Raw genomic sequence first — 24,948 nt, forward strand, 5'->3', positions numbered from 1 at the left:
ATCCCGCATATATTCCAAGAAATCCTCTTCCTCAGCACCCCTGCCAATTTGATTCACCCAATCTATATGTAGATTGAAGTCACCCATTATAACTGTTTTGCCTTTGTCGCACGCATTTCTAATTTCCTGTTTGATACCATCTCCAACTTCACTACTACTGTTAGGTGGCCTGTACACGACACCCACCAACGTTTTCTGCCCCTTAGTGTTTCGCAGCTCTACCCATACCGATTCCACATCCTCCAAACTAATGTCCTTCCTTTCCATTGCGTTAATCTCCTCTCTAACCAGCAACGCTACCCCACCTCCTTTTCCTTTCTCTCTATCCCTCCTGAATATTGAATATCCCTGGATGTTCAGCTCCCAGCCTTGGTCACCCTGGAGCCATGTCTCCGTGATCCCAACTATATCGTAATCATTAATGGCTATCTGCACGTTCAACTCATCCACCTTATTACGAATACTCCTTGCATTGAGACACAAAGCCTTCAGGCTTGTTTTTACAACGCTCTTACCCCTTATACAATTATGTTGAAAAGTGGCCCTTTTTGATTTTTGCCCTAGTTTTGTCTGCCTGCCACTTTTACTTTTCACCTTGCTACCTATTGCTTCTACCCTCATTTTACACCCCCCTGCCTCTCTGCTCTTGTACCCATCCCCCTGCCACATTAGTTTAGATCCTCCCCGACAGCACTAGCAAACACTCCCCCAAGGACATTGGTTCCATTCCAGCCCAGGTGCAGACCGTCCTGTTTGTACTGGTCCCACCTCCCCCAGAACTGGTTCCAATGCCCTAAAAATTTGAATCCCTCCCCCTTGCACCATTTTTCAAGCCACGTATTCATCTGCAATATCCTCCTATTTCTACTCTGGCCCGTGGTACTGGTAGTAATCCAGAGATTATTACCTTTGAGGTCCTACTTTTAAGTTCCTTCTCTCCAGAGATGCTGCCTGACCCGCTGAGTTACGGCAGCATTTTGTGACAACCTTCGATTTAAACCAGCATCTTTCTTACACAGGTTTGTGGGTAAATTGTCCCTAGTTTGTCGGATAGAACTAGTGTACAGGTGATTGCAGATTGGAGCGGACACTGTGGCATAATGGGCCTGTTTCCACACAGTATCTCTAAAACTAACAACAAAGCTTGTTGTAATTACACTATGCATTGACCTGGAACTAGCATTTATTTTATTGAAGCCCAAACAGACAGGCAATAATCGAGAGAGTGTTATCCTGAAAGCTGTTTGTCATGGAGTCTCAATAAAATGTGACCATATTCTATGCAACACAAATGTGCCGAAATTGATTTATTGTAAATTTTAATGCTGCATCCATTATAAAATGCTGGAGTAACTCAGCAGTTTCAGGCAGCATCCATGGAGAACATGGATATGTGATGTTTTGGGTCGGGACCCTTCAGACTGCAGGGATGGCAATGAATAGTCCAAATGGAAACTGTACTTCGACCTGTCCAGGTCTCTTGGGAATGCTGCCTGACCCACTGAGTTACTTCAGCATTTCCTTGGAAATCCAGCATCTGCAATTCCTTGTTTCTAGGCTTTGTGCCTAAGATGGCATTTCAAATTATTGTAGTTTAATGATAAAGTTTGTGCATAACTGCCTTTTCAAAGAAAGCTATGTTAATAAATGCCCAAAACAGTTTTAATCTGCGGAATTAGAAAGCAATATATTTGAGAAAAAATACCAGTAATTATTTTTGGAGGAAGAAGATAATTTTTTGATGATGATCCCAGCCTACAATTCCATTTACAGGTTGATGGAAATATCAGTACGATCTACTGCCAAAATCTCTGTCTGTTGGCCAAGCTTTTCCTGGACCACAAGACACTTTACTATGATGTTGAGCCATTTCTTTTCTACGTGTTAACTAAAAATGATGAAAAGGGCTGTCATCTTGTTGGCTACTTCTCGAAGGTAAGTGTTTCAGATGTAAATTATCAAATAATAGACAATAGACAAATGGTGCAGGAGAAGGGCATTCGGCCCTTCGGTCCAAAGACAGGCAGCTCGATGTGTTACTAACACCTATGAGAGAGAGAAGCGAGTGTCACCAAACTTCTGAATTCACTGGGGTGGAACCCTCTCCAAGACAGACGTGAAGCTCACCGTTTGACCTGTTTTTACAAAATGTTAAATGGTCAGCTCGACATAGATTACAAGACCTACACAAAACCCAAACCAATTAGGAGCAGACGAGGGCATTCGATCCAATTTGTGATCCCAGCTACAAAGACAGATGTGTACAGCAATTCGTTCTTCCCCCGCACAATTAAAGCATGGAATAATCTCCACCCTACTATAGTTACCCAACCAGATGCAACTAAATTTAAAGTAGCTCTTTCTTCCCAATAACCCTTTCTGGCTTAAGCCCTCCCTTCAATACCTCCAGTTTAAATTCCATTTGGAATATTTTGGAGGACCAAGAAACCAAGAGCCAGCACCACCATTCAATGTGATCATGGCTGATCATCCCCAATCAGTACCCTGTTCCTGCCTTCTCCCCATATCCCCTGACTCCGCTATTTTTAAGAGCCCTATCTAACTCTCTTGAAAGCATCCAGAGAACCTGTATCCACCGCCCTCTGAGGCAGAGAATTCCACAGACTCACCACTCTCTGTGAGAAAAAGTGTTTCCTCATCTCCGTTCTAAATGGCTTACTCCTTATTCTTAAACTGTGGCCCCTGGTTCTGGTCTCCCCCAACATCGGGAACATGTTTCCTGCCTCTAGCGTGTCCAAGCCCTTAACAATCTTATATGTTTCAATGAGATACCCTCTCATCCTTCTAAACTCCAGAGTGTACAAGCCCAGCTGCTCCATTCTCTCAGCATATGACAGTCCCGCCATCCCGGGAATTAACCTTGTCAACCTACACTGCACTCCCTTAATAGCAAGAATGTCCTTCCTCAAATTAGGGGACCAAAACTGCACACAATACTCCAGATGTGGTTTCACTAGGACTCTGTACAAATGTAGAAGGACCTCTTTGCTATATGTTCGATTCCTCTTGTTATATAGGCCAACATGCCATTCGCTTTCTTCACATGAGAATGTACCTGCTGAATAGCCATACAATTGGCAGGTGATATTTAATACAGAAGAGTACAAAGTGATGCATTTGGATGGGAATTGGGACCAAATGACACAATTCAGGAGGGTAACCAAAGAGATTGTGTGATATATATATATATCAGGAATGAATAGAATATAATGAATAGAATAGTATGCCTTTTATTGTCATTCAAACAGCTTGGTTTGAACAAAATTGCATTTTCTACAGTCTTAACAATTACAAAAAAAAACCAAGACCCACACTTAACACAATTTACACAAACATCCATCACAGTGAATCTCCAACACCTCCTCACTGTGATGGAAGGCAAAAGTCTTATCTCCTCCCTTGTTCTTTCCCCGCGGTCCAGCAGTCCAACTGCAGCGTCGAGGCGAACTGGGGCTTCCGATGTTAAAGCCCCCGGCGGACGATGGGCAGTCCTGTGGCCGGTTAAGCCGCGCCGGGTGTTTTTAGGCCCCGGCTCCGAGTCCTTTTACCCCGTGATTCCGGCGGGAGAAGTTGCCGTTGTGGGAGCTCCGAAAAGTGGTCTCCCACCAGGAACCTGTGAGCTCCCGATGTTACCGTCCACAGGGCCTGCGGCCGGAGCTTCCGAAGTTCCGAAGTCGGGTCGCAGCCGAGTGCCACCACAGCTCCTCTCGCTCCGAAGTCGGCCAGGCTCCACAATGTTAGGCCCAACGACATCGGACACCCGACAGGGAAAAAGTCGGGACCCCGAACAGGGAAGAGATTAAACGGTTAACAGCTAAAAAAATAATAAAACTAGAATCAAAACATACAGAAGGGCCTTGACCCAAAACGTCACCTATCCATGTGCTCTGGAAATGCTGCCTGATCAGCTGAGTTGCTCCAGCACCTAGTGTCCATGTGAAAAATATTCTAACTGTCTGCTCCATGTGTGTCTCTTATAATTTGAACTGTTCTTCCTCAGCCTTCTTTACTCCAGTGAAAAAGAGCCCACCCTTTCTAGTATTTTCCCATAACTGAAATCCTGCACACAGTACTTCAAATATCAGTGTTTAGTAACGTTACAGCATAACATCCCAAATGTTATATTCCATGCCCTTCCTCAGCTGCGAAGGCAAGCATGACATTTGCTGTGTTGCCACTTTCAAGAAACCATCGACATGAGCCCCAAGGTTCAACAACAGAGATGACAATTTGGATCTGACTGAAAACAACATAGATCATCAACTGTCGTTATTATTCGCTATCAGTGTTTGCCGAGGTTGCTGTGACATTAGACAAGGGCAGTGTTGGGTAATACATGTTGTCAGCGTCGCTGAGCACTGACCAACCATGTCTATTTCTCCGTCCCCCAGGAAAAGCTTTGCCAGCAGAAGTACAATGTCTCCTGTATAATGATCATGCCCCAGTACCAAAGGCAAGGCTTTGGAAGGTTCCTGATTGATTTCAGTAAGTGCTTTGCTTTGTTTGAAACAGTGTTCCAATAATGTGAATGTTAGTTCATAAATAATGGAATTTAAAAATTGATAAATGTGTACATTTTACTTTTGTTGTAACTGCTTTGATTTTTGCCTCATTAAATATGTCAATTCCCCGGCTCGGGAGCTGACATCCCCCGATGCAATTGCCTGATCGCCCTGACGCGGGGGGGCCTGACCGCCCTGACGCGGGGGGCCTGACCGCGGGCTACGGGGGGCCTGATCCACCTGACGCGGGGGGCCTGATCGCCCTGACGCGGGGGGCCTGACCGCCCTGACGCGGGGGGCCTGACCGCGGGCTACGGGGGGCCTGATCGCCCTGACGCAGGAGCCTGATCGCCCTGACGCGGGGGGGCCTGACCGCGGGCTACGGGGGGCCTGATCGCCCTGACGCAGGAGCCTGATCGCCCTGACGCGGGGGGCCTGACCGCGGGCTACGGGGGGCCTGATCGCCCTGACGCGGGGGGGCCTGATCGCCCTGACGCGGGGGGGCCTGACCGCGGGCTACAGGGGGCCTGATCGCCCTGACGCGGGGGGGCCTGATCGCCCTGACGCGGGGGGGCCTGATCGCCCTGACACGGGGGGCCTGACCGCGGGCTACGGGAGCCAAGATCGTCTAGGCGACCAACAAAGAAGGGAAGAGATTGAACTTGTTTTTTTCGCCTTCCATCACAGTGGAATGTGGAGGAGTCACTGTGGTGGATGATTATGTTAAAATGTATTTTGTGTGTCTTGTTGCTTTTTATTGGTATGACTATGGCAAATCAAATTCCTCGTATGTTGCAAAACATACTTGGCTAATAAAGTATGATTATGATTATTATTGTGATAAGTGGTAAAATGCCCCAAATAACCTAAAAATAGACACACAGTGCTGGTGTAACATTTTTTTAGCAGTTACTTCTTTCTACAGGTCCTCGTGTCTCTAAATAACCTGCATTTGCTTTTGTTTCTGTATTCTCATTAATGGCATTTTCTATGATCCTTATAGGCTACTTACTTTCAAGGCAAGAAGGGCAGGCAGGATCACCTGAAAAACCCCTGTCTGACTTGGGACGACTTTCATATCTGGCATATTGGAAGAGCGTGATACTAGAATATCTGCAACGTCATCAGGACAAGCAAATCAGTATCAAGGGTATTAGTAGGGAAACGGGAATGTGTCCACATGACATTGCAATGACCCTTCAGCAGCTAAAGATGATCGACAAACAGCAATGCAAGTAGGTATCATATGAAAAAAAAAGAAGTAACAAATTCTTAGGTACGTTTTTGACAAACCTCACGTGCTGGCACTATTTCCCGATTCCTCAATTTATCAAGTGTCTGGCAATCGCATCTTGTTCAATTTGTATTTTGGGATATTTGCAGACTTCAGCTTACATATTCTCTATCTGACAGACCTCCACAGAATAAAGTGGTTATTATTACAATAAAGTTGTGTATGTTGAAGAAGTTGACTATTAAAAAGATATGATTTCACTGGCTATTTGAGAGAATTCTAATGGGTTTGCAACTTGCTCTTTTCCCTGAAGAACTGCAAATGAGAATTCCCACTGCCTCCTCCAGCGGTTTCCCATAGATGCCAAGGATTGAAGAGCTGCTAAAACAGATCTCTCAGAGAATCCTGGCAAATGTACTTTTAGGCTGCAACCAACACCATGAATTCTGAACAAAAGCCTGCACTATAACCATAGTCTGAGTGTAATTTAGAAACGTTATGTGAAGTATATTAGGCTGTTTGAGCCACCCAACAAAGCTTTTATTAATAGTTTCACTATTTGTCCACTAATATATATTTTTACAGCTGGTAGCTACATTTTCCTGGTGACCTCACGCAGTCTATTGTAAAGACTCTTCAGACTCTTTTGGATTCATGGTACACAGTTATTGAGCTGCAGTATGGACTGTAGACACAAAATGCTGGAGTAACTCAGCGGGACAGGCAGCATCTCTGGAGAGAGAATGGGTGACGTTTCGGGTCGAGACCCTTCTTCCGACTGAAATATGGGCTTTTGTTTCTGCACAACTGCTACCTGGCCAATTGAGTGTTACCAACATTTTCTGCTGTTATTACTACTTTAATAATGCTCAACATAAAATTCCAGCTGTTAAAAGAAATTGTATGAGCAATCAGTTGTTGGGACAAATGGGTTGCCTAACAAAAAGTATATTAAACTGTTATGGTGTCTTTTACGGATGGAAAGGTACAAAATCACTGATTTTGACATAAACTTTGGATTTGGAAGCATGACATAGGTAAGAAGTAGTGTTGCATCTCACCACAAAGACAAATGTAGAAGGGGATTTTTGTATGAATGAGCCAAGGAGTTTACATAATTGCAACCATGGGATTGTTTGTCATACAGGTTGCTTCTTTGAGATCAAAGGAAAATCCTCTCCCGATACCCTTCCTAGTCTGATAAGTTACTGCGAACCCTACTTGGTGAGTTATTTGATGAATTAACACAAACTGATGAGCAATGATGTAAACTGCATTTCATTTTGTAGGTTTGTTATTATCCGGAGACAAAAACTCCTTCAGGAACATGTGGGTAAGCTGAATACCACTCCACGGGCCAATAAAGTGGACCAGGAAAGCCTGCGGTGGACTCCTCTGGTCGCTCCCAGTACTGTTGCTTCAGAAGAGGAAATGGAGGTTGAAAAAGAGGTATTTTCAGTGAAGAAAGATTAGATTATGGTACTAAAATGTATTGCATTACAGGCTCTATTTTAAAATATTTTATTTCACATTTAATTTAAGATATTCAGTGATATGTTTGTAATAAACACTTCTCTGACCTTTACTTCACATGTTATAGTCATGAAAGTAAAGAAAAAGTAAAATTGTCCTGCACATTTCCTTTAAACTTTGCCCCTCTCACCTCAAAGCTATGTCCTCTAGTATTTGGTTTTCCTCCTGGGAAGACATTGTTTGGCCGAAGGGTCTGTTCCTGTGCTGCAGTGTTCTGTGTTCTATAGCAGGCGGCTGCGAAACGTCGCCAATTCCTTCTCTCTATAGATGCTGCCTCACCCGTTGAGTTATCCAGCATTTTGTGTCTACCTTCGATTTACCAGCACCTGTAGTTCTTTCTTAAACACAACAGTTGTGATAAATGTCTGGACACAGAATAGGGAGAGAGCAGGGCAGGTTCAACAGTTATTGTATTGAATGGTAGAGCAGGGCAGGTTCAACAGTTATTGTATTGAATGGCAGAGTAGACCAGGGCCTGGTGCATTTCCCCCACCCTTATTTTCTATGTAATCTCTTGCAGATGATTAAGAATTATTGTACCAGATATGAAAGTGGAGCATGTAATTTATGGTAACACTAACTCATGAGGTTCATGGATTTGTATTGATGCATGAAAATCAGATTCTGTGACTGCATCTCTATCGAGTGGCTGACGAACATCATTCAATCAGATCTTATGATTTTTTTCTTGTGATATTTGTAATTCAATTTATTCTCTGTGAAAAGCAGAACTCATTGGCCTTGTCTTTATGTGATGGCTGAAATAGTTTCACCACCTGGTCTAGTTCATGTGACAGCCTTCATGTTAATATGAGCTCTTTGCTCTGCAACACATGATCATCCTCTCATTTCTTAATGGTTTAATTCTGTTCTGGTGGTTGATACCCTTTGGCTATATGCATGTTCCATTACATTTGTCGCTATTATATTTCTTAAAATAGCAACAGTTAAGAAGAAACTTAAAATGGAAAACTGCAGTTATTATAAATATGGAAAGCCAGGATTTTTTTAATCAAAGAAAATAGAGTTGCTTTTTTAATGGAATTATTTTTTTGAAGTACATTATATACCCTGACTAGGATGACATAGACCCTTCTGGTGTCAGAATCCCGAACCATTATAAGCACAAAATGGCATCTGGGGAAATGGCAATATCTAGACATTAACACCTCATCTCAAAGAGTGGCAGATCTGTTAGTCACACAGTTTGTTGAGTTGAAAGGCACTGGATGTAGCATGAAATACATCTCGTGACATAAATCACAGCTCAAGCTGTTGAGCTTTACTTCTGGCAAATGTATTTGAGTTTCTCTGACAAAATTAGTATTCACGTTGTCCACTTGTGACATTTTGTGAAAGCCCATCTTCAGGCAAAACTGTCACCCGACCTCCTGTTATCATGTGTTTGTTCTAAATCTCCCTCTGGATTGATTCAAGTTTTTTGTTTAATTATTTGAATTTGTCTACCTTTAATGTTCTATTTAATTAACAAATAATCCTGACCAAATACTTTTGGCCTACACAGTCTGAAGATGGGTCCCAACCTAAAACATTGTCTGTCCATTTCCTTCCACAGATGCTGCCTGACCCGCTGAGTTCAGCAGTTTGTGCATAATGTGGCTTGTAGTAACACCTTCTTGATATGCTGGGGCAGTGGTGACTGTTGTTAAGGGCAACATTAGGCCAAGTATCAGAATTACAGTTTCCCCCAACAGTCTGTTTTGCTCAGAGATAACTAGAGAGACGGCCATGAAACAATGTATGTATTCCTGTGTATGGTGCTTTCCACTGAATACAAACTTCAGATAAAACTGGAAATACCCCATATATCAGACCCTGTGAAGAAACTCAGTCTTAGTATTTCCTGGAGTCTGAAGAAGGTTCCTGACCCGAAACGTCACCCATCCTTTTTCTCCAGAGACGCTGCCTGAACCGCTGAGTTACTCTAGTACTTGCTCTAGTGCCTGTCTTCTAGTATTTCCTGGTTCTGATTATCAATCATCAAAATTAGGAAAAGTTAGAAATAAAATATGTTCTAAGTTGCACGGAAAGGAATGAGGGAGCAAAAGGGAAGGAATGTGATGGGGTGGAGGGCAGGAGAGGTTGAATGATGAGTGGTGATACCAACTGAAGAGTAAGGTTGAAGCTAGTGAATAATGAATGGGTTCTCGAGGCAAAGGGAACTGAGCGATAGTAAATAACACCTGTAATTACCAAAAGATGAAGTCCAGAGGGATGGGAAGGTAGAATAGAATTGAGGTTGAATGGCAGAAATTGATGGTAGTGTGTGGGAGAGGGATTAGATAGGAATTGGGGAAAGGGTGGAATTGGAAGAGAACCTCATAGGTGAGAACCTTGTAGGGCATGGAATATTGAAGATGTACCATGTCCAGCAAGGATGGGAAGAGAAGCATACTTTAGAGGCAGGTTGAGGGATGTATTGAAGAAAACCAGTAGGGGAGTGCGTGGGTGAAACATAGAAATATAGAAAAATGTGTGCAGGAGTAAGCCATGCGACACTTTGAGCCAGCACTGACATTCAATATGATCATGGCTGATCATCTAAAATCAATACCCCGTTCCTGCTTTTCCCCATATCCCTTGATTCCTTTAGCCCTAAGAGCTAAATCTAACTCTCTCTTGAAGACATCACCACTGAGGAGGTAATTTTGGGTGGGGAACAACATTGATAAGGATATCACAAGGGAGTTTTTAGGACAATCACTTAATTCTGATTTGCTTGAAGAAAAAATTGTTTGAAAGAATTTGGATACCTCAAATGTGGCAGCAGTGACCATGATAGTTATGCCTTGTTAATTAATACTCAAATAGGCCCTCACCACCAGGAGGCCCACTTCAGGGGACAAGACCACGCCTTCCACCGGCCTCTCATGTAGATGGTAAACTTGTGTTTGCATCATTAAAATGAATATAGAGCATCATTTAATGCTACTGCAAAAGCCCAACACAGAGTTGCAATCTGATGAATGTTCAGTGCATTAACATTTTAATTATCTCATTCAGCTTTTGGACAATTCTTTTGTGACTGTTGACAGGAGTATGGAGCTTGTCACTGTGTACATAATGAAAATGAGAGCCTCCACTTTAAATCTTGGCAATACAGCTAAATAAAAATAAAAATATATATATATTCTGTGTTTTGTTGAATAACATTCACCTAAAATTAAATACCTCATCGTATTGCACAGTTCATATGTTTAAAGAAATGTCCATCCCATTCCAAAGTGCCACACAATTGCTGTCACAATATTGCAATAAACCATCACAATGAAGTGAGGTAGATAGTGAGATCTGACCCACTGTAGTAACATTGGTCAAGCCAGTGGAGTCAATTCATTTGGTTTAAGTGGTGCATGTAGAAGATAGTCAGGATTTAGTAAAGAGCAGAAGCCAAACTGCTGGAGGAACTATTTAAGAACTCATTTCAGATAAGTAATTTTAAGTAAAGTGCTATATTGTTCACCTCCACCTGGATTGTTGCTTCAGATTTCCTGGCTGGGTCTTGAACCTGCGAACTCAGTTGTGTGCCTCTACTTAACTGAGAAACTGAAGTAATTGTCTTTAAATAATTGAATATTCTTGACGAGTGCCATATGTTTGACCCACCAATGGCATGTGCTGTAGAGCAAACCTTGGCTATCTGGACTACACCTCTTCCCACCCTGCTTCCTGTAAGGACTCCATCCCCTACTCCCAATTCCTCCGCCTACGCCGCATCTGCTCCCAGGATGATGCGTTCCACACCAGGGCATCTGAAATGTCCTAATTCTTCAGGGAACGGGGGTTCCCCTCCTCCACCATAGATGAGGCTCGCACCAGGGTCTCTTCCATACCCCGCAACACTGCTCTCTCTCCCCATCCCCGCACTCGCAACAAGGGCAGAGTCCCCCTAGTCCTCACCTTTCACCCCACCAGCCGTCACATACAACAAGTAACCCTCCACCAGTTTCGCCACCTCCAACGTGATCCCACCACTCGCCACATCTTCCCATCTTCCCCCATGTCTGCCTTCCGCAAAGACCACTCCCTCCGCAACTCCCTTGTCAATTCTTCTCTTCCCTCCCGTACCACCCCCTCCCCGGGCACTTTCCGTTGCAACCGCAAGAGATGCAACACTTGTCCCTTTACCTCCCCCCTCGACTCCATTCGAGGACCCAAGCAGTCGTTCCAGGTGCGACAGAGGTTCACCTGTATCTCCTCCAACCTCATCTACTGCATCCGCTGCTCTAGATGTCAGCTGATCTACATCGGTGAGACTAAGCGGAGGTTGGGCGATCGCTTCGCCGAACACCTTCACTCGGTCCACAAGAACCTACCTGACCTCCCGCACTTCAACTCCTCCTCCCATTCCCAATTCGACCTCTCTGTCCTGGGTCTCCTCCATTGCCAGAGTGAGCAACACCGGAAATTGGAGGAACAGCACCTCATATTTCGCCTGGGGAGTCTGCATCCTGCGGGCATGATCATTGAATTCTCCAAATTTTGTTAGCCCTTGCTGTCTCCTCCCCTTCCTCAGTCCTTGGGCTGTCTCCTCCCATCCCCCAGCCCTCGGGCTCCTCCTCCTCCTTTTTCCTTCCTTCTCCCCGCCATCCCCTATCAGTCTGAAGAAGGGTTTCGGCCCGAAACATTACCTATTTCCTTCGCTCCATAGATGCTGCTGCACCCGCTGAGATTCTCCAGCATTTTTGTGTACCTTCGATTTTCCAGCATCTGCAGTTCCTTCTTGAACTCTTTAACCTATTCACTGGTTATGCACAACTCCAAATGTTCCATGACAAATTCTCAGGCTGTTCAATGTCTTTTTTAGAACAAGCTGCTGCCAGATTCAGTTTGGGACAATTTCATTAAAAAGGCAGATAGTTGAATTTGACTCAATCCTTAATTTAGAACCGGTGATGGAGGTTAATAATTGCAGACTTTTTTTTCTCTACTTTCAAATTCAGGCTGAGCAACTGATGGAGCAAGCTAGTTGCTGGGAGAAGGAACAGGAGCAGTGTGCTGAAATGCAGACCGATATGCATTCAGTAAATAATGCAACGTGTAAAAATAGATTTACACAGTCTGTGTGTCCACCTGCCAACAGTGAATTGATAATGGAGCCTCCAAATGAAGTCAGCGAAGAGGAATACGAGGATGAGAATGATGAGACGCAGCCCTGTCCATCACCAGACACAGCAAAGTCATTGGCTAGGGGGCCAAAGAGAAAGGTGAGCTAAAAGGAAGAAGCATGTTCCCCAGTTAACCACATTTAATTAAACTCATTTTATACCCTCCAGAATGTCTGAGATTGAAAGCTAATCAAATAAATCAGTGTCGCCCAAATAATATTTCAATACCAGATCAAACATGTTAATTGGTGTTAAACTGCCATGCCATGCTCTGTCGTAGACCACTGTCAACCAATGATTTGGGCAGACACCTCTGTGCAGCATGGAGGCTGCCAACTTTGATGTGAGAGATTGAATCAAACGCATTGTAAATGCATTAAGATTCTGTGGTAATAAGTGGAGGTCTCATTCAGTGTGTGACCAGCCTCATTCTGAACTGACTGACTGGGCAGTTATCACGGATGCTTCTGGAAACTTTTGGTCTGCAGAAACCTTGCTTTGATGAGAATGTACAAGACATGATTAGTAAGTTTGTAGATGACACTAAAGTGGGTAGTATTGTAGATAGCAAAGATAGTTATCAAGGTTTACCACAGGGCCTTGATGGTTAATGGAGTTTAATGCAGATAAATGTGAGGAAGTCTAACCAAGGCAGGACCTTCACAGTAAATGGCAGGGCTCTGGGGAGTGTTGTAGAGTAAAGGGATCTAGGGGTGCATAGTCCCTTGAGAGTCACGTCACAGATAGATTAAATGGTCAAGAAGCATTTCGGCACTATGGTCTTCATCAGTAGGGGTTTTGATGATATAAGTTGGGATGTTATGTTCCAGCTGTACAAGGTGCTGGTGAGGTCATAGTTTATTGTCTTCAGGTTTGGTCACCCTGTTATAGGAAAGATGTTGTTAAGCTGCTTTTTCAGGAAATATTTGTTAATGACAGCTATTACTCGTAACGATAACATGTAGCAAGTGGTAAGGAATGAAGTTGGGAGTTAAATTAAATCATTGCGATGAAAATGGTGCTAATGTTAACTAAAGTGTAACAAATTAGGTATTATTATTGAATAATCACAGGAAACCATTCATCTGAACATACTTGCTCTGATTTTTATTTGAATGTTTTCTATATTTCATTTACTAAAAATCTTTAAGGAAATTATTTTCTATGAATATTGGAAGAATCATTGTAATGCATTTTATCCTCTTAATATCAATGCAATAGTGCCCTCTGGTGTATTTTGTTGCGTTTACATGAAAACACAAGAAAATAGGAGTGGGAGCAGACTACCAAATCACTCAGGCTTGTCTCACTGTTCAGTATATCATGGCTGTCTGTGCTGGCCTTAACTCTTTTGTGTCAATTCCCCATAACCATCAATTCCTTAATCTTTCAAATATTTATCCATCTCCACGTTACATTTATCTAATGATTCGGCCAACAGTCTTCGGGGGCAAAGTTCCACTACCCTCTGAGAGAAAGAAATGTATGCATACTGTACTTCAGTTTTAAATGAATGGCCAACATTTTGTAGCTATGGGCCCTTGATTGTGACTATATTGCTTGTGAAAACATTTTGACCTGGTGTGTTGAGACCTTTACAAACATGTGTGGTTAACTAAGGTCACCCCACTTTAAAACTCCAAAGAATAAAAACACAAACTGTCCAACCTCTCCTCATAGGACAACTATCACATCCCACAATTAGCCAGGTGAATCTTCTTTGGACCAACTCCAATGCTAACATAGCCTTTTTTTAGGTAGGGAGCCAAAATTGTGCACTATATTCCAGGTGTAGCCTCACAAACATGCTATACGACTGGAATTAGACCTCCTCAACCCCAGCCCTTTGCAATAAAGCCTAGTATACTGTTTCCCTCCTTGTGTGACCTGCCTACTAACATGTGATTCATGTGCTAGAACACCAAGGTTTCTCTGAATCAATCTGAGTTAGGTCATTAAGATGTCTGGACCTTCCTCAAAAATAAAAGATAATTTTGTTTTCTTTAATGACAATCACCCAACACTCATGTGCATCATTCCCCCCCTACTGTCAGGGACACACAGGAGCCAATTAAGCTATTTCAAAGAACTTTATAATGCCTTTATCTCAGAAAAATCTATTGTTCTCTGTCTTAAATTTCAATAGTTTTGGTATATGTAACCTTTTGGTTCATTTCCCCTGAAGAAGGCACATATAAAGATTATATAAACTAATTGTATTTACCCCTTTAACCTCCTAGAATCATTCTGATCTATTTGGGTTATCCTTTTAGAGCACACTATCCAAAACTGTACATCAATCAAGGTGTTGTGTTCAGGGCTCAGTACAAATGAAACCCAATCCCATTCTTTCTGTATTCTAAGGCTGTTGACATAAAGCCCAAATTCCAATTGACATTTTTATTGCATTTTCTATCTGTTCAAGCACTTTAATTGATGTGTAAATGTGGATTTATATATATAGATTATGCAAATCTATCTTTCTCCTCAACAATTAATACACTGTGCTGCGACCAGGTTTAATCCTGACCTCCAGTGCTCTCTGTATAGAGTTTGTACGTTCTCTCCGTAGCCGCATGGGTTTCCTCTTAGGGCTCTGGTTGTATTGGTTGAAAAGTACATTGGCCACTTTAAATTGCCCCAAATGTGCATAAATGAGGTAGAATCTGTGGGGAGTTGATGGGAATGAGGAGGGAATATATTGGGCTTAGTGTAAAAGGGTAACTGATGGTTGATGCTGACAGCAGCTAAGGGGCTCAGGACATGTGTCAGTAACTCTATAAATGATTATCATCCTTGGACCCAGACCCAGTGACCTCATATTGGTCATATTGACCATCTATTATTGGGGATGATCAGCCATGATCACATTGAATGGCGGTGCATGCTCGAAGGGCCGAATGGTCTACTCCTGCACCTATTGCCTATTGTCTATTTCTCCGCGGTGAAATTCACTCCCAGTACTCTTGCACAACATGTAGTTAGCCTGTCCTAACACACAGCCAGTCAAATAATCAACAGGTCCCAGGCTGTTCTCAGCAGAAGCATGTGAGTTTTTAAATTGGTCTCATTAATAATCTATCCAAAACCTGACTAGAGATAACATGTCACCATTGGTATTTGATGTGTTTAAAAATGTTGGAACTGTAGTGAGTGAAGTGATTATAATGGTTGGAGAACTTTGGATGTTTCAGAGGCTGCTCATACACAGAAAGAAGAGGGGCCGGAAACGGCGGAGACATAACAGCAGCGTTACCACTGAGACCATTTCAGAAACAACTGAGGTGCTTCATGAAGCCTTTGAGAACTCTGATGATGAGGGTCAAATGCCTTGCTTGGAACCTACTTGTGAAGAAGAGGAGGATTATGATTGTGATGAAGAAGACAAGAATTTCTTGAGGCATCGCTGTGACAGCTTGGACTTAAAAAAGAAGAATCAGTCACATGAAAAAGAAGATTTCTGCAAAAGTGCAGATGAAACTCCTGAGAAAGAACAGCATACAGGTACAAAACTATCATGACTAACTGTTAAATGAATTCTCCATTTTTGGATAATAAATATAAAGACTTTAAACCCAAGATTAAAAAGCTGTGAATAGTTGTTGCAGTGAGGACCAGGAGTGGAAGGTCAGTCCGTGACCGCCACTGTGGACGTTAGGAAAGCAGAGTATCCCCAGTGTGATGTGAACTTTACAGGGCCGTCTCAGAACTTTCCATCTCAGTTCTTGACCTGTGTGAAGCCTCGTATTTGAGCTGGGTATTTAGCTGCTGTCACTAAGCAGTTCTGCTTTGAATTTCACATAACAACATTTAGACTAATCCTAAATCAGGAAGCAACTAAATGCAGAGTGTGTCTCTGTTTGAGGCAATCTTTATGCATATCTCCATACATTCATCTGGAACCAACCCTGCCTCACCAGTAAAAGTATTCTGCCATTTCCATCTGTAGCAAAATAAAAGCAACCCCTGGATATAACCCATCCCTTTCTATTTCCATAAATATCACCTGAAACACTCAGCAGTTTGGTAGAAACTGTTCTTTGACAATACGGTTTTTGATACTTTCTGAATGTACAGAAAAATCTAAAATCTCACTGAGCTGTGATTAGAGTGTGACTCAATACATTGAATTATATCAATGTGTTCTGTGTGAAATAGGATATGGGTAATGAAGGCATGAAACGTGCAAAAGGTGCTTGGATCGGCCCGTTTGTCTGGACATTTACAAACCCTAGTAATTCCAGCAAACCTTTACTTTTATCACTAACATTGCATCTTCACCAAGACCACAAATTGAGCAGAGTTAGTCCTCCAGAGTTACCATCCTTACACCACTGTTAGGTTCATCTCTGCTCTTTTTAACGTGGACAGTGTATATTATACTGAAAATATGGAACTGAATTACAGCGTTCACTGTAATCATAAAATATAGAAGTATGACAGTGGACAGTGTGCTGTTGGTATTACAGTTCTGACATTGTACTAACACGTATAAATGTATGATCATGCACATTGTGTGAACAATCTGGAGATGTTTGAAAGTGTGTACTGCACCAATAATGTATAACTGCATTTATGACTGAATTGTAAACAACAGTAGTTCATTTTTAAAAGGATTTTTGTAAAGGCCGCCTAGATCATAGTAAACTACAGTGCAGACAGGTGCTTTATTTTATAAAGATAATTTATTTCTCAAAGGTATTTTTTATAGAATTAATCTTGAATGCAATAACTGTTCTTTCACTGGATATTCTTTCTTTGATCTACAGTGCCCTCCGTAATGTTTGGGACAAAGGCCCATCATTTATTTATTTGCCTCTGTACTCCACAATTTGAGATTTGTAATAGAAAATATTACATGTGGTTAAAGTGCACATTGTCAGATTTTATTAATGGCCATTTTTATACATTTTGGTTTCGCCATGTAGAAATTACAGCTGCGTTTATACATAGTCCTCCAATTTCAGGGCACCATATGTTTGGGACACATGGCTTCACAGGCATTTGTAATTGCTCAGGTGTGTTAAATTGCCTCCTCAATGCAGGTATAAGAGAGCTCTCAGCACCTAGTCTTTCCTCCAGTCTTTCCATCACCCTTGGAAACTTTTATTGCTGTTGATCAACATGAGGACCAAAGTTGTGCCAATGAAAGTCAAAGAAACCATTATGAGACTGAGAAACAAGAATAAAACTGTTAGAGACATCAGCCAAACCTTAGGCTTACCAAAATCAAATGTTTGGAACATCATTAAGAAGAAAGAGAGCACTGGTGAGCTTACTAATCACAAAGGGACAGGCGGGCCAAGGAGGATCTCCACAGCTGATGACAGAAGAATTCTCTCCATTGTAAAGAAAAATCCCCAAACACCTGTCTGACTGATCAGAAACACTCTTCAGGAGTCAGGTGTGGATTTGTCAATGACCACTGTCTGCAGAAGACTTCATAAACAGAAATACAGAGGCTACATTGCAAGATGCAAACCACTGGTTAGCCACAAAAATAGGATGGCCAGGTTACAGTTTGTCAAGAAGTACTTAAAAGAGCAACCACAGTTCTGGAAAATGGTCTTGTGGACAGATGAGACGAAGATTAACTTATATCAGGGTGATGGCAAGAGCAAAGTATGGAGGAGAGAAGGAACTGCCCAAGATCCAAAGCATACCATCTCATCTGTGAAACACGGTGGTGGGGGTGTTATGGCCTGGGCATGTATGGCTGCTGAAGGTACTGGCCCACTTATCTTCATTGATGATATAACTGCTGATGGTAGTAGCATAATGAATTCTGAAGTGTATAGACACATCCTATCTGCTCAAGTTCAAACAAATGCCTCAAAAGGAGTTTTTCAAAGCTAAAAAATGGTCAATTCTTCAGTGGCCAAGTCAATCACCCAATCTGAACCCAATTGAGCATGCATTTTATATGCTGAAGAGAAAACTGAAGGGGACTAGTCCCCAAAACAAGCAGAAGCTGCAGTACAGGCCTGGCAGAGCATAACTAGAGAAGTCACCCAGCAACTGGTGATGTCCATGAAGTGCAGACTTCAAGCAGTCATTGCATGCAAAGTATATGCAACTAAATACTAAACATGACTACTTTCATTTACATTACATTGTTGTGTCCCAAACATTATGGTGCTCTGAAATGGGAGGACAATGTATAAACACTGCTGTAATTTCTACATGGTGAAACCAAAATGTATAAAAATGGCCTTTATTAAAATCTGACAATGTGCACTTTAACCACATGTGATGTTTTCTATTACAAATCTCAAATTGTGGAGTACAGAGGCAAATAAATAAATGATGGGTCTTTATCTCAAACATTGTGGAGGGCACTGTATCTCCTGGCAGCCTTGCCTTTACATTGGCACTTTTAGAGATCTAGTGCAGAGTGGAACCACATGCAGAACACCAAGATGTAGTGGAATGTGACCTTTTCACCTGATTCCCTCACAAGCGGCATTCAGATTCCAGTAGACACAATGCTGGAGTAACCAAGCGGGGCAGGCAGCATCTCTGGAGAGAAGGAATGGGTGATGTTTCGGGTTGCGACCCTCTTGATCCCATTCCTTCTCTCCAGAAATATGTTGGTCCCACTGAGTTACTCCAGCATTTTGTGTCGACCTTCGATTTAAACCAGCATCTACAGTTCTCCCCTACATGTTCAGTTTGAAATATTTGATCCAGTAAACCCTTGCTTCACTGACTTGACCGATGGCCTCTCCGGCCACAAAACAGACCGAGAGACAGAGGACAAAATAGACATTTGCATATTTTCCAAATGATAATTTTGGCAGCTTAAACTTAACAAGAGATACAGAGGCATACTCTCAATAAATACTTGAAATATCATCAGTAATCAACTTCTGGGTTTACATGCAATTTAGATGAGATCACTGCATATTATTTTGTTCATTCCTTGCTTGGAGAAATTGGTGCAAATGCGGGGCCCCTTCTGGATGATATTTTTGGATGCTATTAAAGTATTTATCAGCCCTCAAATAATAAAAGATGGTAGAATTGGCACAATGTACAACTTGGAGAAGTATTACCTGACACCATATCACAAATCTGTGATAATGCAACAATGAATACTGACAAATCTCTTTCCTTTTTGTCCAACTGAACAAAATATACTAACTGTGATCGAGTCAGAAACAGGCTATTCAGCCCAACTTTTCCATGCTGGCCAAGATGCTCTATCTAAGCTAGTCTCATTTGCCTGCATTTGGCCCATATCCCTCTAAACCTTTCCTATCCATGAAGCTAAAGCAATGTCTTTTAAATGTGATTTATATTCATCTCTACCACTTCCTCTGGCAGCTCGTTCCATATCCGCACCACCCTCTGGAAAAACCTACCCCTTAGGCTCCCTTTAAATATTTCCCCTCACATTTTAAATCCATGCCCTCTAGTTTTTGACTTCCCTATTCTGAAAAAAACCCAATTGTGAGCATCCAGCTTATCTACACCCCTCTGTAGAATCACCATCTTTGCTCAGGGAAGAGAGACTCAGCCTATTCTGTCTCTCGTCATAACTGAAACCCTTCAGCCTTGGAAGCATCCTCGTGGATCATTTTCTGCATCCTCTCCAAGTTAATCACATCTTTCCTATAGTTTGGCGACCAGAAATGCCCACAGTGTCCAGGTGCTGTCTCACTAACCTCCTAGATTGTGCTTTGATCAGTGGTGTTATTTAAAAATGAATAATCTCTTTGGCAAAATGTGATGTTTAGAAGATAATCCAAGCACAGTAATTATTATCATAAAGTGTCTTGGTTAAAAATAATATTCTCTTTTTACCCTTTATTTGCAAACACATTGATTTATTAGTCGGATTTGGTAATTGGGCAAAGATAGCCTACATTACCTTACCTGAGAATCCAGCCTTCCAAGAATGGAAGGTAGATCATAGATAGGTGAATCCTGTTCTAACTCAAGTCCTGATCTTCAATCATAGAAGCCACTGATAATTGCCAGGAGGCAGACAGACCACTGACGGTCGTTTTATTGTTTCCTGAGCAAAGTGGTCAAATAACCGAGTCTCTAAATTGATAACTAAAGTAATCCAATTTTTTATAACATATCAAGAGTTCTAAATGGGGACTCCTGACTTGATTTGATTCAACCTTAATTAATGATCCTCATTTAGCTTCAGTTGGAGTTTAATTTAATGAGCGAAACTTCGTTAAACCCTTCCTCCAGTAAGTCAATTTGCTTATCTACTTCTATGCAAATGACATTTCAAAAAGAAATTCTGTGTGAAGCATAACATATCAATTAAGATTTGCATTTATTTGAGCAGAAACCTCTGATACAGCAAAGATCATTCTTGTTATCTCTACGTTATGTTTTATTTAACGATACACTAACATGAACTGTAGATATTCTAATCGCCGATGTTATTCAACTGGGTAGCAGTGAGCACTTAAAACAAGTTTCTTTTTTTCTTGCCCAGATAAAGCAAATACTGATATCTCTTCAAAAGAGAACACTGAGGAAAACTCTGTTGATTCTGAGCCTTTAGCAAGAGTTGTGAAACGCAAAAAAGGCTGGCCAAAAGGAGTGAAGCGAGGTCCAGCTAAATGGAGACGTAAAGCTGAGAGTAAAGCTGGCTTTAAACTCAACCTGTACACACCACCAGAAACTCCCCAGGTGCCAGAGCAACATGGCACCGCAGAGGAGAATCCCATGGTCCCTGAACAGAACGCTGTTGCTGAGAAACTTGCTGACAAAGCCTCTTCAATAACAGAGGAAGATGAACTTGAAAATGAGCAAAAGCCAGAATCCCCAGCAAAGTCTACCTGCTCGTCAAGTCAGGAGCAGGAACCTCTGGATGAAACGGCTGAAAAAGACCATGAGTTTGCTGGTGGGGTTCCTGAAGATGAAGCTCATAATCTTGAACAAGAGGAAGATGAGGAGGAGGAGGAGGCTAATCGGAATGAGGATCATGATGCAGATGATGAAGATGACAGTCACATGGAGTGTGCTGGAGCAGTGAAAGAAACTCCAGAGGAAGAAGCACCGAACCAGGAGCCGTTCCTCGAGTTAAATGTTCCAAGCAATGAAACCCAGCAGAAAGATAAGATAGATCGAAATGTTGAAACTCTTTCAGATTCTGATGATCAGAACAATAATCATGAAGCTATCTCAGAACACACACCAGATTCAGATGAAGATCACACCAACAACCAGGATTACAAAGATAATGGAAAGCAGTCCCCAGAATTCCGAGAAGAAAATATAAATGCAGAACCTGACACGGAGACGGTGCAAGCTGTTCAATCATTAACACAGGAAAATGGTGAGCAAGTAAATACATACCAAGACTGTGCCGAGACTATGGAGGCCTGTAGGAATCTGCAAACCTACTCTCATACGGAGCAGAGTCCACAAGTAACCACAGTGGATGACAGCCAGCAGTCAGATCACAACAGTCCTCTTTCATCTGCTCATTCCAATCCTAGCCAGTCAGTTTGTTCTGTAAACAGCCCTAGTGTGCCTCCCATGGAGAATAGTTATAATCAGATCAGCCCTGATCAGAGTGGTATTTCTGCACCACCTTTACAGAACATAGAAACCAGCCCAATAATGGATGTTCCCTCAGTGTCTGACCATTCACAACAAGTTGTGGACAGTGGCTTCAGTGACCTGGGCAGCATTGAGAGCACAACTGAAAACTATGAGAATCCAAGCAGCTATGACTCATCCATGGGAAACAGCATTTGTGGCAACAACACAACACAGAATAGTTGCTCGTACAGTAACATATCTTCCAGTAGCCTTACTCAGAATAGTTGTGCAGTCACTCAGCAGATGACTAACATCAACGGCAGTTGTAGTTTACTGCAGCAACATACTATCAATTCTCCACCAACCTGCACTGTTAAATCTCCGCAGAATTGTATAATTGAGAGATCTCCAAGTAGCAATCAACAGCAGCAACTGTCACAATGTGGCATGCCCACCAGCTTCACACAAGCGATACAAATGGCAGATGTTGCAGAAACTGGCAGCTCAGCCATCAGCATCTATGAAAGAATGGGCCAGCGTGATTTTGTAACCGGGGCCTATCCACAGCCATCTGCTAACTTCAGCCTGGCTAAACTACAGCAGCTCACCAATACTATCATGGACCATCCGTTGCCTTATAACCATTCAGCTGCTGTGACTTCCTATGCAACTAGTGTCTCCCTGTCCACCCCACACTCCGGCCTTGTGCAGATTCCGCAGTCACCTCATTCCTTATCTGGGGGAGCGCAAGCACAACCTACAATGACTCCCCCACCTAATCTCACCCCGCCACCAATGAATCTGGCATCACCGCTTCTACAGCGCACCATGGGAGGCCCAAACATTGGAATCCCTCATACCCAAAGATTGCCAACACAAATGTCAACAAAAGGCCACGTTGCCATTCGCTCCAAGTCAGTGCCCATCCCACCTGCCGCTGCCCACCAGCAACAGATCTACAGCCGGGCCACATCAGCTGTGGCCATGCAGCCAGCAGCACGATCTCTGAGCATGCAGCGGAGTGTCAACATGGGCCTAATGTCAGCACCACCATACAACGTCAACTCCATGAACATGAACGCGTTGAACGCGATGAATGGATACAGGATGACTCAGTCCATGATGAACAGTGGCTATCATGGGAATCCAGCCTACATGAATCAAACCACACAGTACCCCATGCAGATGCAAATGAGCATGATGGGAAGTCAGCCATACAGCCAACAATCCATGCAAAATTCACCACATGGCAACATGATGTACACAGGGCCAGCTCACTACACTCACATGAACACTGGCATGACTAAACAGCCGTTGAACGGCTCCTATATGAGGAGGTAGATTTGGCCAAGGTAAGATCACAAAAGGAAGATCTGCATAGCTGGAAGCAAACCGAAAATACAAATAACTGGGTGGAAGATGGTGGACTCTAAAGACCAGCTGTTCAGCTGAACTGTCATGCTGAAGTAATTTTGAAGAAATTATTAATGGCACTTTGTGTTCACTCTAGTCACAGACGGAAGCCTTATTTATTTTTTGTCTAGTTGGGTGGGAGTTGTTTTCATCTCTGCATATTCGTATTTTTCCTTTGTGTTTGGCTCGGACAGACTACATCTTCAAAAGAAGAATGGAAACGGAAGCGTACACCATTATCAGACACGTTCAATGTGCCTGGTTACCTTTGGAGAGAATTCAGCCAGTCATACGTGAAGAAGATACAAGCCCAAGTAGGAGACAACTTGACTACACATGGAGCTGAAGATAGGAAATCCTTGTTCTTTACACTTCTGGTATACAGTACAAGTATAGTTGATTTTTGTGAAGCTGATGACATTATTCAGCATGCAACAGAAAATCATTGGAAAAATTTGTTTGTGACAGTGTGTCCTTTCGTAAAACAGGAATGTGTTGTGTTTAACAGCAAGCCATTTGTTATTTTTCGCCTTTATTAGGTTTTACTAGCTTTGAAGTAAAATGAAAACTATATTTTTGTTAATTCTGAGACTGTAAAAAATGTAAAAGCTAAACCTTGAGTTCATTTGGCAGTTTTGAAGAAGTTACTTGCAAAAATGTTTAGTGTATAATTGAAACATTTTTTATACCTAATTTCTTTCCTTCAGTGAGGCAGCTTTCTGTTTTTTAAATGATTGCAAAGTATTCTGTTTGACAAATGAACACATAAATTCTGTTAACAACATATCTGAATACTTGTACATGTCAGCTTCAGATAAAGCAAAGCTTTTTCACTAATAGTATCGATCAGCGACAAACCCATTGTCTAAGTAACTGTTCAGAGATATGTTGGTCTAATGATGAACATCTTCAACTATCCATTGGCATTCCATCAGTAGATTTTTCTATCAATAGAGAATATTGAAGTTCTATTTTAAAACAAATCTTAGATCTGTAGTGTATGAATAGACCAACATACGCTTCCAAAACGCATGTAAAAAGCAAAAGTCTTTGTGTCTGTTTATATTGCTTTTTGTAGCCTTTGTACTTGTACATGGTGACTGTAATGACTGAGGAAAAAGATGGATACATGTATAAAAATAGGACGCAGACAAGTGAGACGCACTTGTATTTATCGGTTATCCTAGCCAGTCACTTCAAAGGATGCTGTACATTTTAACGGAATAAATTATGTTGACCCATTTCCAGACTTCCTGTGCTGTAAAGTTTCAGAATATGTTGGTGAAATCTTTGGAAATGTATTGATAGATTACGTGGATTAACAATTACTATGCGTCCAATCTTGCTCCTATTTATATAAATACACCCAATGGCAAAACAAGCTCAGTGCTAAAATAGGAATGAAAAGTAACTAGTTTAGAGCAGTGCCATAGGGCGAGACTTCTGCAAAGAGCAAAGAGAACAGTAAACTTGATTTTAAGGGAATGTTTTGGAAACAACAAAAAAATGCTGCAATTGACAATGAAATAAGAGAGGGAAATGCAGATTGGTGTCTAGAAGGGAGATTAGGGAGTGCAGCATTTTTGAGGCATATGAAGGC

General features: G+C 42.1%; 1 protein-coding gene and 1 long non-coding RNA gene across 2 annotated transcripts in view; one reads left to right on the forward strand and one right to left on the reverse strand.

Annotated features, from left to right (window-relative positions):
• Nucleotides 1–24,598, forward strand: part of kat6b (lysine acetyltransferase 6B) — an 87,767-nt gene extending 63,169 nt beyond the window's left edge. Inside the window, exons 11-17 of the mRNA XM_033012594.1 lie at nt 1,774–1,935; nt 4,413–4,506; nt 5,527–5,758; nt 7,047–7,206; nt 12,255–12,518; nt 15,614–15,923; nt 20,881–24,598. Coding sequence (XP_032868485.1) covers nt 1,774–1,935; nt 4,413–4,506; nt 5,527–5,758; nt 7,047–7,206; nt 12,255–12,518; nt 15,614–15,923; nt 20,881–23,276 — 3,618 coding nt within the window. The 3' untranslated portion in view covers nt 23,277–24,598. The remainder of the gene's footprint in view (nt 1–1,773; nt 1,936–4,412; nt 4,507–5,526; nt 5,759–7,046; nt 7,207–12,254; nt 12,519–15,613; nt 15,924–20,880) is intronic.
• On the reverse strand, nt 10,499–12,129 carry LOC116966391. The gene is made up of 3 exons (XR_004410005.1): nt 12,041–12,129; nt 11,333–11,334; nt 10,499–10,942 (listed from the first exon to the last, which is right to left on the reverse strand). It is a non-coding gene; the product is annotated as an uncharacterized LOC116966391 (long non-coding RNA).
• Nucleotides 24,599–24,948: the final 350 nt, after the last annotated feature.

This window comes from Amblyraja radiata, chromosome 37 (assembly GCF_010909765.2).
Source record: "Amblyraja radiata isolate CabotCenter1 chromosome 37, sAmbRad1.1.pri, whole genome shotgun sequence".
NCBI classification, from domain to species: domain Eukaryota; kingdom Metazoa; phylum Chordata; class Chondrichthyes; order Rajiformes; family Rajidae; genus Amblyraja; species Amblyraja radiata.